Source organism: Haemaphysalis longicornis, unplaced genomic scaffold (assembly GCF_048455015.1).
Source record: "Haemaphysalis longicornis isolate Haplotype H1 unplaced genomic scaffold, Haemaphysalis longicornis Haplotype H1 scaffold_9, whole genome shotgun sequence".
NCBI classification, from domain to species: Eukaryota; Metazoa; Arthropoda; class Arachnida; order Ixodida; family Ixodidae; genus Haemaphysalis; species Haemaphysalis longicornis.
The window spans coordinates 36,974,619-36,990,067 of NW_027526460.1; the positions used below are offsets into that span (position 1 = coordinate 36,974,619).

The following is a 15,449-nucleotide window of genomic DNA, read 5'->3' on the forward strand; positions in this document are numbered from 1 at the left end:
GGTGCTGCTGCATGCAGGGGAAAAGGAAACAGTTCAACATAACTTGTCACACCCTGATTTATTGAGGAAAAATTCAATACGCCTTTGTAGATGCTGCTGTTGGCATATCATAATTATTTTTTACAAGCAGGTGTCCTTCATGACAGAAAAAATCGCAATATCACTTTAAAAATCTAAGCAAGCAGTCATCAAAGCACTGAGTGCTAGAATACTTGCAATGGTGGGGTAAATGAAACTTTTGTGACCATTTTTCCACTTATCATGAGAATGTCAGAGTAAACCATGACAGTGAACTCTTTGTTAAGAGACAGCCTCCAACATTTTAAGCATGTTTACTTTTTGTATAAACAGTGGAGATGCATACTGGCATATCGCGTTCTCTTAAGTAAAATGATCTGTCAGAGATTTCCAAACAAAGTCACCGTGCAATGGTTGTGCTATGTCATAATATAACTCTTGACATGATTGAACTAAATGTTTCCAGAAGAGTCCGCAGTATACTGATTATTTTTTTTTTGTGGTACATGCATCATCATTCTTTGCTTCACAGCAGAATGACGGTTACAGTGTAATAAACAGAATTTTCTCAAGAGAATCTTGACCGGTCTCTATACCCACAACAAGGCCTCACGACCCATCAAAACAGTAGTCACGGGCTATCCCAGATCAAGCAACATCGTGTCAAGACATATTATATAGTGGTCGAAAGCAAAGCAACTTTCTCTGTTGTCCTCACACAACCATGTCAAACACAAAACGACAAGAAGCTTCTCTACAGGAAACAATGTCGCGTCAGGGCAAAGTATATGCTACTTGAAACAACAACAAAACAATTTTCTCCCGACAAAACAAACACCGCACACCACACACAATCAGAAACGAAAGTTAAAAATGACATGTTTAGTGCCACAAAGCTGTCTGAAGATGCGTTGGTTGCCCTGTCCTTCAGGAGCTTCTTGCTCCTGTCGGGGGCAGGCACCTCATCAGCCGCGTCGTCTGTATCACTGCCCTCGTCCCTTGGTGCTGCTGCAGCTATTGTCGTTAGTCGTTCCAACAGGCAGCCACACAACACACACTGACAATGTTGGCTGCCAGAAGAGGCCTATAAAGAAAAGCTGGTGCTACTGCAGGCAAGGAAAACAGCTCTTGAGAACTGCAATGCTGCACTTCACGACAGAGCACGTCGAAGCATGTGCGGCATTGTACTTTTCTTCAGGTGTCTGGGGCCTGGACGACGAGCAGGGGGTGTCATGAGCCACGACTCGAGCAGGTGGCCACCATCAACCCCAGAACTCGCCAGGCTTTACACGTCACGGGCAAAAGTGAACAGCCAGTCACACAAAGGCACTGTAGTCGGCAGTCACGGTCAGGGCCTTCATACTGGCGTGGCACACCTGAAAGAAATACATAACACAAATATGTACTAAAGCATTAAACAAGTACACAGTTTGAAAAAGGGAAAAGGTAATAAACAAGAGCAAGAATACAAAGAACTGGGTTACTTGGAACTGATTCACTCCGCAACTGCATGCAACGACAAACGACGTCGCCGTGTTGTATGTGCCTTTTCTTTAATCGTCGCTGTTTCGCGTAGCAGGGGAATTAGAGCATGCAGGCGACCTGAGAGGAAAATTGGTTACTTACAACTATAGATAAGGGCCCTCCCACCCATCTATGCGGTACAACTGCGAAACACAACCCCTCCCCTTCCCACCCCGCATTTCGAAATCGATAAACCCTTAAAACGAGCCGACAAGCTGAACTTGTCACCTTTTCACTATGTGTCAAGCAGGGGAAAACATCTCAGCCGAAGTGACAAGGCGCCGAAGCAGTTGACACACGATGGGGGCGGGGCGAGGGCGATATACGTTACGCATATATTACACGGTTCTTTATGAAGTCAGTTAGACGACCAACACAATACACCTGTTTATATTTCTTTATAAGCTTTTTTTCTTTCAAGACGCCACCCCATTCGATACCTCTGAACGCGTTCATTTTAGCTACATTTATTGACATACCTTTTCGATATCATTTCACTTAAGCGAACATAGGCCGGAGAGTTAAAAGATTATTTACATATGCATGCATCTGCTGTTTTTTTTTTTTTTTTTTGACACACTATTTGATCATGCACAATTGCGAAATTTATGGGAGTTCACTGCCACCACACCACACCACACCGCTTAAAACAAACACATTTCAGTGACTGCTTTTCAGACATCGCGCTCCTTTTCCCTTCGATGCAAAACAATTTTTTGCTTCCGTAACAAACGTAGCCAGAAACAAGTAGTACTTACACCGTGCTTACGTCGCCGGGGTATTCAAAACCCTCGTGTGTCGGAGCTCCTTCAGTGCCGACACCACAGTGTGAAAGCTGCGACTGGCGTCGGGGTGCGACAGTGTTTCATGGTGGCAGAAAACGCTTTGCAAACTGTCAGTTGCGAAGAGGGACACAGCAAGCACAGCACCTTCGTATCTGTTGACACTTCGCTGCACCTCGATGGCCGATAAGGGCTTCCAGTTTCAGCGCCTTGGCAACGGCGTGAATGCTGCGGCTGACCGACGGCTGCGTCATGCCAAGAGTATCACCGCTACCGACAAGCTGCCGGTAGCGAAGAGCCTCAGCGCGCACATCACGTTCGCTTCCGTAGATAGCCCCGTCGCACCTCGAGGCCTAACGTACTCGTCAAGTGCGTCGCACAGCATCCGCGCCGGGCCCTTGTTGACACGGAAACGGCGCTGAAAGTCGCCGTCGCTCAGTCGACGCTCAGGCACAGGATCCTCCTCCAGCAGCTCCAACAAAAGTGCAAACACAGGCGGCATATACGCAGCCATCGTACAATCCGATGCGCTCTCAACCGCGCCGGATTTCACGCGCCGGTCGCGGGAGAACGAGCGGGAGCCTTTGGCTACGTGACGTCACCAAAAAATAGCCAAAATATAGCCGCGTGACGTAGGCCGGCTGACGTTTTCCGCTCCGAGCCAATCGTGAGAGCCCACTTTCTCCTCTCTCTAAACAACCGCGTCGGAAGGGCGCCGGAAATCGTTCCGGCGCGCGTCGGATGACCAGCAGAATACGGCCCCAAGTTTTTCAGGTTCTATCTCACTACGGCGGACAGTCGCATTACGGCTAAGAGTGCATTACGGCTGAACGTCGCAACACGGCGGAGAGTCTCACTACGGCTGAAAGTGCATTACGGCTGAACGTTGCAACACGGCGGAGAGTCTCACTACGGCTAAATGTGCGTTACGGCTGAACGTCGCAACACGGCGGAGAGTCTCACTACGGCTAAAAGTGCGTTACGGCTGAACGTCGCAACACGGCGGAGAGTCTCACTACGGCTAAATGTGCGTTACGGCTGAACGTCGCAACACGGCGGAAGGAGGACCCTTTCAGCCGATCAGCCGTTCAAATGATCTGCAGCTAGTTGCGTTCAGCATTGTCGCAGCTGGGCGTTACGGGCAAGAGCCTGGATATATATTTCGGGGTGTCTTTCCCGCATTTTCATTGTTTTCCGGCTGATGGACTAACATTATGACAGTGTGCCTAACAGACAAAATTAAATCGTTCATTGACCGCTGTGACGCTGCTGCTGGGTTTTCTTAGAGTTCTCGGCAGCATTCGACACAAGGGACCATGACGTTCTTTTCATTTTGCTTGAGCGTTATGGGGTAACAGGTCCTGCCATAACTTGATACGAAGCCGTCTACTAATCATGCAACAGACATTAATTTCTACAGCAATATCATACCCTGTCACAGTTACTAGAGGAGTTCCACAAGGCTCGATCTTTGGCCCATTGCTCCTTTTAATTTAACAAATGATCTTCCTCTCTGTTTTAATTCCTCAATGCATACTGCATATAGATGGCACCACCGTCTTTAACTGCCATCAAAATAGCTGTGCCTTGATCCAAATGCTAAAAGCTGACCTGTTTTCTTACCAACTATTGTGCCATCTTAAGAAATTATCTTAACGTACCTAAAACTTGCTTTTAGATGCGAAGCAGCTTATGGTAGATCATGTTCCCTCCGCCATTGTGTGGGCGCCGTTGTGCGGCGTCCACACCCCCACTGCGCATGCCTGGCCAGGCACCCCTGATGGTGATTGTGGCAGGATGCCCCTAGGGATTGGCCAACCAAAGAATCCATCACGAGATAGCTTCGCCTTCAACCACCGTCGTCATCTTCGCGTAGGCATGAGATAAATTGGGTTTCATAAAACAAAATGAGTGGTTAACAAATGGCGCAGGATGGGCGAAAAGTGGACAGAGAAAACACAACAGCATTCAATCATTCAGTCAATCTTTCAAACAACCCGCCGCAGTGGCTCAGTGGCTAAGGCGTTGCGCTACTGAGCACGAGGTCACGGGTTCGATTCCCGGCCGCGGCGGCCGCTTTTCTGATAGAGGCAAAAAGCAAAAACGCCCGTGTGTTCGAGATTTCCGCGAACGTTAGAGATCCCCAGGTGGTCAAAATTAATCCGGAGCCCTCCGCTACGGCGCGCCTTGGGGGTTGTGGTTTGCGACGGGAAAAGGAAAGGAAATTCACTGGGGATATTTTGAGCTTCATCGCATGTGTTGCGTCGGCGCGTAAAACCATCAATCAATCAATCAATCTTTCAAACAGACAATCTTACAGGCAATCCTATAGCTCTTACGAAATCTTTGACCGGCATTTGTCGGCGATTCAGGAAAATGCGCGTGATTCTGTCTTGTGCAACGACTGCTTTTTTTTGTGTTGGCGGCTTCTGGCGTTTGCAGCTTCTGCCACAAGGTGTATATTTTACAATAGCAATCTAAATACACTGAAGAACACAACTAAGGGATACTGCGCGCGGGGTTAGGGTTGATGGCATAGTGGCTACTGTTTTAATGCAAAAACGTGGAAGATATACGATGGAGAGCTATTAATTAACGAAAAAAAAACAAAACAAGTCCCAGAAAACAATGAAAATGCGGGAAAGACACGCCGAAATATATATGCAGGCTCTTGCCCGTAACGCCCAGCTGCGACAATGCTGAACGCAACTAGCTGCAGATCACTTGAACGGCTGATCGGCTGAAAGGGTCCCCCTCCCGCCGTGTTGGGACGTTCAGCCGTAAAGCACTTTTCGCCGTAGTGAGACTCTCCGCCGTGTTGCGACGTTCAGCCGTAACGCACTTTTCGCCGTAGTGAGACTCTCCGCCGTGTTGCGACGTTCAGCCGTAACGCACTTTTCGCCGTAGTGAGACTCTCCGCCGTGTTGCGACGTTCAGCCGTAACGCACTTTTCGCCGTAGTGAGACTCTCCGCCGTGTTGCGACGTTCAGCCGTAACGCACATTCAGCCGTAGTGAGACTCTCCGCCGTGTTGCGACGTTCAGCCGTAACGCACTTTTCGCCGTAGTGAGACTCTCCGCCGTGTTGCGACGTTCAGCCGTAACGCACATTCAGCCGTAGTGAGACTCTCCGCCGTGTTGCGACGTTCAGCCGTAACGCACTTTTCGCCGTAGTGAGACTCTCCGCCGTGTTGCGACGCTCAGCCGTAATGCACTCTTAGCCGTAATGCGACTGTCCGCCGTAGTGGGACGATGCCGTTTTTCATTGGTGGCTCTCTTCTTTGTAGTACTAGAGGTGAAGTTCGCCTAAATAAATCTCTGTTAGTTTTTGCCCCCAACTTCGGCTGTTGCAATTCTTGCATCGGGACCATCATAACGATATAATTGGTAAATACAAAATACAGAATAATAATATTTATAAGAAATGAAAATAAGATCATTCCCTGTCATTTTTTTTCTTTCACGGGGGCGTGACAAGACATTTGCCATTGGCGCCAAACGCATACCTAAAGTTACGCCAGTGGCTGCATCTTGCAATGCCCGGAATGAGTAGCTCTTGTAAGCAACGGGCCTCTTTAATCATCAAAAGCGTGCATAGAGGCTCTTTCCATTATTCTGGTGCCCATGAGTTGCCTAGAGTGATGTGCTTTAGTGAGCCAACGATATCCCTCAAAAGGCGAAGCACCAACATATGTGGAGGAGGAGAAAGAAGAAGGAGAAGAGGAGTAGGAGTAGGGGGAGGGTATATAGAATATATATATATATATTTTAAGGCGCGCACCAGGAGTCTTGGGGAACGTCTTTATTAGGCGAGCCTTGTCCTACGTGACAGGGAGCGAGCCCCAGAGAACAGCCAAGACGGGCGTTGATGATGATAGCCCACAGATGACGATGATGAAGCATGATCGCATATGGAAGACAGGCCTCCGGAGTACGAGTCCACTAGCGCATACCCTTCTGCAAGTACTTGGCACATAGCGTTTGTGTAAAACTAGCGGGGGATTGTCCGGACGCATATTCTTCTGGTGCCGGGCGCTAGCCAGCGCTTACAATATATATATATATATATATATATATATATATATATATATATATATATATATATATATATATATATATATATATATATATATATATATATATATATATATATATATATATATATATATAAAGATAATAGAGTGAACCTTATGAGAGAACAGAAATGCGCCCAGCAGGTCAACACCCATCGGGGACTGAAACATGGCTGCCCTTTGAGCACAATATTGTTTATGCTTTACATGGCAGGGTTAGAAAAGAAACTGGAAAAAAGTCAAGTAGGGTTTAGCCTAACCCATATGTCGCAAGGCGAAGTGGTACAACAGCGTATTTCGGTAATGTTATACGTTGTTCTTTTAGCTAATAACCAGACCGATATTCAACGGCTCATAAATATTACCGGCCAGGAATTTAACCTAGGGTTACATTTTAGAGCAGAAAAATCGGGAATAATGGTTTTCAATGACACTATCACTGACGCAGTGTCTATCCAGCATGGCGAATTACTCAGAGTGAAGGAATATAAATATTTGGGAGTGTGGATGAACGAAGGGGATAACTACTTAAGAACTCACGAGGAGCAACTTAGGGGTAAGGGAAAGCGAAACGCAGCTATAATGTAGCATAGAGCTCTGTGGGGGTATAACAAGTATGAAGTAGTGAGAGGAATGTGGAGAGAAGTAATGGTTCCGGGTCTCACATTTGCGAATGCCGTACTCTGCTTAAAATCAGATGTTCTATCAGGCCTTGAAGTAAACCAGAGAACGGTAGGACGTTTGGCCTTAGGCGCGCATGGAAAAACTAACGAAGCAGTAAAGGGAGATATGGGCTGGGCGTCGTTTGAAGTTCGAGAAGCGCAGAGTAAAATATGTTTTGAGAGGAGGCTGCGAGCAAGGAGTCAACGTAGGTGGGCCACTAAAGTTTTTAGGTACCTATACGTGAAAATCGTGGACACGCAGTGCTTAAAGAAGACTAAAAGGCTAACGATGAAATACGGAAAGAACAGTGGAGAATCCAAAACAGCCAAGGTAACCAAAAAAGAGGCAAGGCAGATTGAAACGAATATATGGAGGGGAAAAATGGAAGCTAAAACGTGGTTAGAGATTTACAGGGCTGAGAAATTGAACATCACAAAGAAAATTTTCTACAATAATTCCCAGGGCAGTGCTTTGCTTTTTGAGTCTAGAGCAGGTTGGTTGCGAACTAAGAGCTTTGTGGGGAAGTATTCACAAAATGATGGGGTATGCGTGGTCTGCGGAAAAGAAACAAATTATGCGGAACATAGTGTTAGAATGCGAGGGCATCCGTCCAAATCTACGTGAGGGAAATATTTGACTTTCAGAAGCCCTAGGATTTAAGTGTAGCACATGAGGAAGTTAACTTCAAGGCTGTCGAGACGACGAAAAGAAGATTAGAAAGCTGGTGGACGAAAAGCAGAGAGGGGAATATTACCTTGGACAGTTACCGCCGGTAACAGAAAGAAAAGTATTTTGTGCCTAATAAGTTTTTTGTGCCTGCCCTAAGCAGCGCTAGTATTAAACCAAGAGTATAAAACATCGGTATATTAGTCCTTTTTGGTAAGATGACACGTCATCACCCCGCTGCAAAGGGGAAACGAATAGCAATCATCATCATCATGGGGATGAGGAAATTCGATTGTGTCTTCCTCTCCGTGCTTTCGGCGACGTGTTAGGCAAATAAGGAGACCCACATTCGCCCACATTGAGTTTTGACGAAAGAATCACGGCCACCGGAAAAAATTCCTCCACGTCAACGTATGCGCCACATTTCGGGCAATGGACGACACGCGCAGCGTTTTGTGGGAACCGGGAACGCTTTACTATGTGTATTCGAATATTTAAAGCACAACAAACAGTTTTTTAGGGAGCATATGCTGCCTACCCCAAAATAAAGGGCATCACTCAAAACGCCTTGAACCGGAGCAGTTTCCCCAATAGGGCCCTAGAATGTTTTAAAGCGGAATTTTTTGATCTACCAGACTTAAATGGGCATTAACTACAAAATACAAGTTTGTTATATTCAAATTATTTTCTTCAGATGGCATATAACGCCGCCGGATACCACGAGAGGCTGTACAAGATAGGTTCAACCCACTGATCTCCACTAGAGTTGCTGGATGGCGCTTCGAGCTCTCCGGCGCGCAGCCGCAGGAAGTTCGAGCGCTCGTCCCGGAAGTCGGGCAAATTGCCGCCGTTCCAACATAGCACATGCTACTATGGGCTGGTTTCGCGCGCATTCCGCCAAAAATGCCTGGCGCCGTCAACTGCACAAGCAGACCAGAGAAGTCGTCTGGGAAGACGTTCCACTTGGAAGTATTACTATATTCTGTACTACGTGCATGATTCGCAGCGAAACGCAAATGTCACATCAGTGTCGTTTTTAAGCTGTGGCTCTTGTTACGCAGATTCCCTCGCTCTAAGCCGGATTTATAGCGGCGTTGAGTGGCAAACTTAAGAAGGGGCAAACGGACTCCATCCCCAGGCAGCAGGCTCTGCAGTGACCATTTCACTGACAACTGTTTTGACAGAACGGGCGCACGAACTCGGCTACAGCCTGACGCCTCATCGCCTGCGTTGCGTCGGCGCGTTAAACCCGACCATCAATCAATCTTCTCTTCTTGCAGTATTTATAAATTAAATACTGCTTTATCGAGGGGGTAAACCATGAAAAGTGCGTTTATTTGAGCCAGTCTACAGGAATGCAAACAAAAACAGAAGGTTGACAGATTAACTGGAGTCTCTCTTTTGGTATATGTATATCAGGGTGTCGAACCGAACCGAAAAACGGAACTGAACCCGAACCGTTATTTTTTGAGCACGCTGAACTCGAACCGGAACTGAACTGAAAAAAAGTAATGGTTACCGATTCATGCCGAAACGGTTCGACCCTCAGTTGTTGATATTGCACAGTCAATGCAATTCAGGCCTTTTTTACTGCAAAGCAGTATATGTCTAACCCCCCCCCCCCCCAGTTTTCATCCCGGTGTCATCGATTTACTAGGCGCCGCTCCGTGGCTCCTCCTCGCCATCACTGCACTTCTTTCACAACAACTGCACTTCTTTCACAACAACTTCCCCTCGCCTCCACCGATGCCCTTTGGCAAGTTGCGCAGTCCGCAGCAAACGGCGGTAGTGCGGCTATCAGATGATTGCAAAAAATAATAAAGAAGCAAGGATGGGCATAAAAAATTCACGGACGATTACTGCTCTCTCTAATATAATTTGTTCGCAGCGCGAGCTGCAGTCTTCTCGGTCACGGCGCATTTCCTGTGCGTCTCAGGAATTGTTCGCGTGATCAGCAAACGTACGGCGGCGTGCGCTACTCTGCTGCTACCTCGGAGTGCGCCACCGCCGCCGTCCAGCATGTTGCAAATAGTGTTTGAAGCTCCCGCGCAAATGTCACGTGGTTCGGATTAACCCCACGAAAGGGAGCAGCGAGCATGTTGTTGCACATTGTGTTTGAACCTGCCGCGCAAACGTCAGGTGGCTTAGATTAGCGGAGAAAGGAACTGCGTGTGGGGAAAGTGTCAGGGGGGAGGGGGCTCTTGGTGGCGACACATGAAACATGTTTGAGGGAAAGGCAGTGAAAGATGACGCCGTAGCCCCACTTCACCTTTCGCTAGACGCTCCTCCCCCTCCCCGTTTTCTTTCTTTCTGCGCTGCCGTGATCACTCCTTCCGTTACGCTTATATAAACAGACGCCGCTCCCGGGAAGCCCAGGTAACGGCTGCCAAAGGGCTGCCCCTAAAACGACCGAAACCCGCCGACGCTATTTCCACTCAAATTCACTCCGCCAAATAGCTGCAAATCCCACCCGTTAAAAAAAAAAAAAAAAACTTCCTTACTTGGAACGCCGGCCCTTTAACATCAGCGTTTAAACCTAGCACCAGCCCAGTGGACATGCCATCCTTCAGTACGGGAATCAAACCTGTAGCTGCGTGTACACGCCCCCCACATCCCTCCCACTATTCATCACTACAAACCCGCCCACGCATAAACCAGCAAGCGGTCATGCGCGCGTGCTTAGAAGTGAGAGACGCCGTCGAAAATATCTCCTGAAAGCCCTCTGAATAAGAGATACTGGCTCACGACGGCGTTCCAAACGGGCAATTTGCTGTTGTTCATCAGGGAGGCATTCGCCGCTGCTCGACGAGCTGAACTTGAGGAGATGACGGTGGTGTCAGACGTTTTCCGTTGTTTTTGCTCCCATTCGCGCTTGTGTTCGGGCCAAAGCTTCCATTCTTGCTCTTCTTCCTTCAAACGAACGGCATGCATCCGTCACATAATGGCTTAAAACCTGGAAGCCCTTGAGCTCTATTGTCGCGCACAAACATGTGGCTGTCAGTTTTCCTTCCCCCTCGTACGCTTCTTACTGTATGTGTAAGATGTCTGTGTAACACATCAACCCACACCCGAACCACTCGATTGAGGAGGACAGCCGCATTGACAGAGAGATGAAACTTTGTAATTTCGACATCTTAATCTCTCACCAGCACAACCGTCATTTTAGCGGTCGCGGCTTGAAGCTTAGCTGTGCGTGCACACCCCCCCCCCCTCCCTTTTCTACCCGCAAAAACCGTGCACGCATAAACCAGCAACCGGTGATGGCGCATATTCAAGCGTGAAAAACACTTTCGAAAATGTCGCTCGGAAGGCCTTCCAAGCTCAAAAAGAAATATGGGCGTTCCAAGTGGGGAAGTTTCTCTCTTAACGGGAGAGATTCGCAGCTATTTGGCGAAGTGAATTTGAGTGGAAATGGCGTCGGCGGGTTTCGGTCGTTTTAGGGGCAGCCCTTTGGCAGATGTTACCTGGGCTTCCCGGGAGAGGCGTCTGTTTAATAAGCGTAACCGAGTGAGCGAACACGGTAGCGCAGGAAGAAAGAAAACGGAGAGGGGCGTCTAGCGAAGGTTGTCATAAAAACTGGGATTAGCGCTTTAAAGAACAGGACACACGTAAGAGAAAATGGACAGGACTGGCGCTACCTGTCCATTTTCTCTTACGTCCAGTCCATTTTCTCTTACGTGTGTCCTGTTCTTTAAAGCGCTAATCCCAGTTTTTATGATCATGAACCAACTAGCCCAGCAACAAGTTTTACTAGCGAAGGTTGAAGTGGAGTAGGATACGTAGGGCTACGACGTCATCTCTCACTGCCTTTCCCTCAAACATATTTCATGTGTCGCCACCAAGGTGCCCCCTCCCCCCTGACACTTTTCCCACACGCAGTTCCTTTCTGCGCTAATCGAAGCCACCTGACGTTTGCGCGGCAGGTTCAAATGCAATATGCAACAACATGATCGCTGCTCCCTTTAGTGGGGCTAATCCGAACCACGTGACATTTGCGCGGGAGGTTCAAACACGATTTGCAACATGCTGGACGGCGGCGGCGGAGCACTCGGAGGTAGCAGCAGAGTAGCGCGCGCCGCCGTACGTTTGCTGATCACGCGAACAATTCCTGATACGCACAAGAAATGCAACGTGACCGAGAAGACTGCAGCTCGCGCTGCCGACAAATTTCATATTAGGGAGAGTAGGAATCGTCCGTGAATTTTTTACGCCCACCCGTGCTTCTTTTTATTTTTCGCAATCATCTGATAACCGCACTACCGCCGTTAGCTGCGGACTGCGCAACTTGCCAAAGGGCATCGGTGAAGGCGAGGGGAAATTGTTGTGAAAGAAGTGTCAGGGATTGCGAGGAGGAGCCCCGGAACGGCGCCGAGTAAATCGATGACACCGGAATGAAAACTGGGGGGGGGGGGGGGTTAGACATATACTGCTTTGCAGTAAAAAAGGACCAAAACGTGGATATTGCTCTATAGTTTTCTTTGCCCTGCCTTTCACAACCAAACGTGTCATCAATGAGAAGGAAGTGAGTTCCGTGGTCAGTTTTTGAGGACAGTACAGTGGACAAGTTTCGTTTTTTACAGATACAAATAGCAACAGATATGTCAGGGGAAACTGTTAAGGTGCGCACTTAATCCGTTGGCAAGAAACTGCAGCCCTGGACCATGTCTTGGAAGCAGAAACAGTAATAAAGCAGATGAAACATGCAGAAAGACAGGCCGGTACCTCACACTGTTTCATTCGACCAGCGATCATCTTTTCTGCTTATTTTGACTCTTTCAGATCTGCTATTTTACGAAGGTGCACTTGTACTGACTGCCCAACTGGCTACATTACTTCTACTGTTATTCGTTCCGGAGGGGAGTACTGCTGTGGACGAATTACAGAGCGTCTACCCAAAAAGTCCCATCTCATACTCCACGCGTCAGGCTTCATTTTCATTTTGTAACAGCATAATCTGTTATAAGATTCCGCATTGTAGCACACGGAACGATGGTCGGGGGTCAAGCGGTACTATGACATACTGATTGTAATGCACACATCCGGTATAGCTATCGCAAAATGAAGTGCAGTGGTCAGAGCAATAATGCAGTGACTAAGCGTTAACTGAAGCTTACTTTTAACAAAAGTGTGGCTAACCCATTCGATAAGGTGACAGCGAACAAATTATTCAGGGTGACCAAATAATCTAATTCATTGGCAGTATTTATGTGCGTGTTGTAGGATTTTTCTATTTTGTTGCAAATATAAAAAAAATGTGCGCAATTGGTATTAAGCGCTGGTTGCGCTTAATAGCAACGATTGCGATTTAAACAAAAAAGGAAAGGGCAGAAAATATATCCCACCGTCATATCTCTTGGCGCTTGCTTTATAAATAGTCGCTAAGACAAAATAAACTATGGGCGAGAAAGTAGGTGGTAAATCGTCGCCACTTCATCTGTTTTTCTAATATCTCGTCATTGTTTAAAGTTTGCTTTGCAATTGCGCCACTGCCCTTGGGGAACAGCAGCATTTTGAATTTTTGTTTGTATTTTGATTTGACTGTCGTTTTAAACTACTAAATGTTTTTTCTAATGTCAGTGATAATTCAACTCATCGAACGGGTTCGCGAGCCGATTAAAGCTCCTGAATCGGTTCGCGAACCGGTTCGGTAGGTGATTTTCTCGAACCGGAACGAAGCCGCTGTGGGGATAGCGTAATGGCGAACGCACCGCACCGGTTATGCGGAGATGTGGGTTCGAGTCCCGCTCCCGGAAAAACGGCGGATTTTTTCTCGACTTATTTTTTCGCTTATTTTATCAATGAATCAAAGAAACGTGACAAGCACACGTCATTCAACCCTATTAAATATTTCGAAAAAAGCCGAATAGCACTGGCAATGACGACTGCAACCTTGATATGTATATATATATTCTGGGGGTCCTGGGTTCGGATCCCACCTGGCGGGCATTTTTTCTCCACTTTCTTTCCAAATTCTTCATCTGTTTCTATGACCCACCACATCCTCCCCTTTGCTTTCCGAGGTTTTCTTGACTGCCAACCCTTATTTCTCTCTCTCTCTCTCTACACACACACACACACACACACACATATATATATATATATATATATATATATATATATATATATATATATATATATATAGTTGCAAGAAACAGTTTCTTGGACACCGGTCAGACTTATTATCCGGTTTCCGAACGCATCATTACAGGGAGGTGCGATAATCTTTTCTTATATTTAAATTCAATACAGTCGCACGTGGTTTGAATGAAAGTGCTGGAAAACTGAGTTGCTTGTATCATTGACCGTATTCAATATTACTGCCGTTTACCCCCCCCCGCCCCACTTTTTCTTGCACGTGCGCACTCATGCTATAGCTGACTTCCAATATTGCACGCGTCGTACTTAAAAAGATGTTGTACTGCAGTCAACAGATTGTCGCACAAAGCCCTGATACATTGTATTTGCATTGTGTTACTTGGATGTTATCGTTTCCGCCCTCTTGTGGTGCTTCAGTGAACTCCCTTATATGCTATTTGACAACAGTCATCGCTGTTATTCTGACGAAGGCCGGTCCTCCGGCCGAAACGTTAAAAACCATTCCTTTCTCGACGTGTGTCCCCCCCTTTTTTTAATATATAGATACGTCAGAAGATGATGCAATGGGCCCGGTGGAAATACCGTAGAGCGAACAGACGAACGGGTAACAAACAAACTTTATTGACGTTTCGGCCTGGGACAGGCCTTCCTGTCCCAGGCCGAAACGTCAATAAAGTTTGTTTGTTACCCGTTCGTCTGTTCGCTCTACGGTATATATATATATATATATATATATATATATATATGGTTAGAAATTAGAGGTCATATTATTCAAGGTTCGCTGATTTCCCGGGCGCCGTGGGCGCCACCAAAATGGCTAAATGGCGGTTCTCACTGATAAATGTGTTTCTTCTACTGAAACCCACCTGGTTGACGTAAGTGTCCCCTTCTTTCCCTTCGAACTGCCCGCACACGTGTTGAGAGAAGTTCCGACACGGGTCCACCAGAGGGTTCAGCGCTTTGTCCAGTAATTGCGCAAGTTGTATGCATGTGCTGGTGTAACAGGCGACGTAGTTACGAGTCGTTGTTGGTCGGGTCATCGGGGTAGGTGGAGGAGGTGGCGTTGGCGGCTGGGGTTGCGACGGGGACGGCTCCGTCTGCTTCGTTGTCGGCGCTAAGTCCGAAGTCGTGGTCAAAATCGTGTCTGTGGTCGTGCGATCGTCTCTTATGGCGTAGGCGAAGCCCAGGTAGCCGACAGCGCCAGCCCCCGCCCCGACGGTGAATCCGATGATCGAGGCAAGCACCACAGCCAGCGGAGAGTAGCCGCCTTCAACGACAACTTCCCCGGGTGGTCCCTGCAAGGACGTACACGGGGTGTCGCGCTTGTACGGGTACTGCGACGCTAACTGAGCTGTGCTTCGGGCAGCAGCTCGCTGTGCGCGCGCTCTGCTGCGAGAGGCTCTCTCTCTCTCTCCCCTTTAACGCGCCACTCCCGCTTAAAGGGGCCCTGAAAGGCATTTTGAGCACACTAAATGAACTAGCGCAATCGTTAGATTGGGTCGTCAACGTCACCTGTGCCAAGTATTACTCTTTTACGCGCAGCGGAAAGCTCACACTTTTGTTGCAAAGTTTGTCGCCCTTTTCTCACCCTTTCCTTCGTGTTTTTGGACGCCGCCATCTTCACATGTC

The 15,449-nt window shown here is 47.5% G+C and overlaps 1 protein-coding gene and 1 long non-coding RNA gene across 2 annotated transcripts in view; both read right to left on the reverse strand.

Annotated features, from left to right (window-relative positions):
* The window catches only part of LOC144153143 (uncharacterized), a 90,562-nt gene extending 75,384 nt beyond the window's left edge, over positions 1 to 15,178 (reverse strand). The window contains exon 1 of the mRNA XM_077684794.1: positions 14,687 to 15,178. Within this exon, the coding sequence (XP_077540920.1) occupies positions 14,687 to 14,860 (174 nt within the window). The 5' untranslated portion in view covers positions 14,861 to 15,178. The remainder of the gene's footprint in view (positions 1 to 14,686) is intronic.
* LOC144151710 (uncharacterized) lies at positions 42 to 3,048 on the reverse strand. The gene is made up of 2 exons (XR_013318945.1): positions 2,301 to 3,048; positions 42 to 1,394 (listed from the first exon to the last, which is right to left on the reverse strand). It is a non-coding gene; the product is annotated as an uncharacterized LOC144151710 (long non-coding RNA).
* Positions 15,179 to 15,449: the final 271 nt, after the last annotated feature.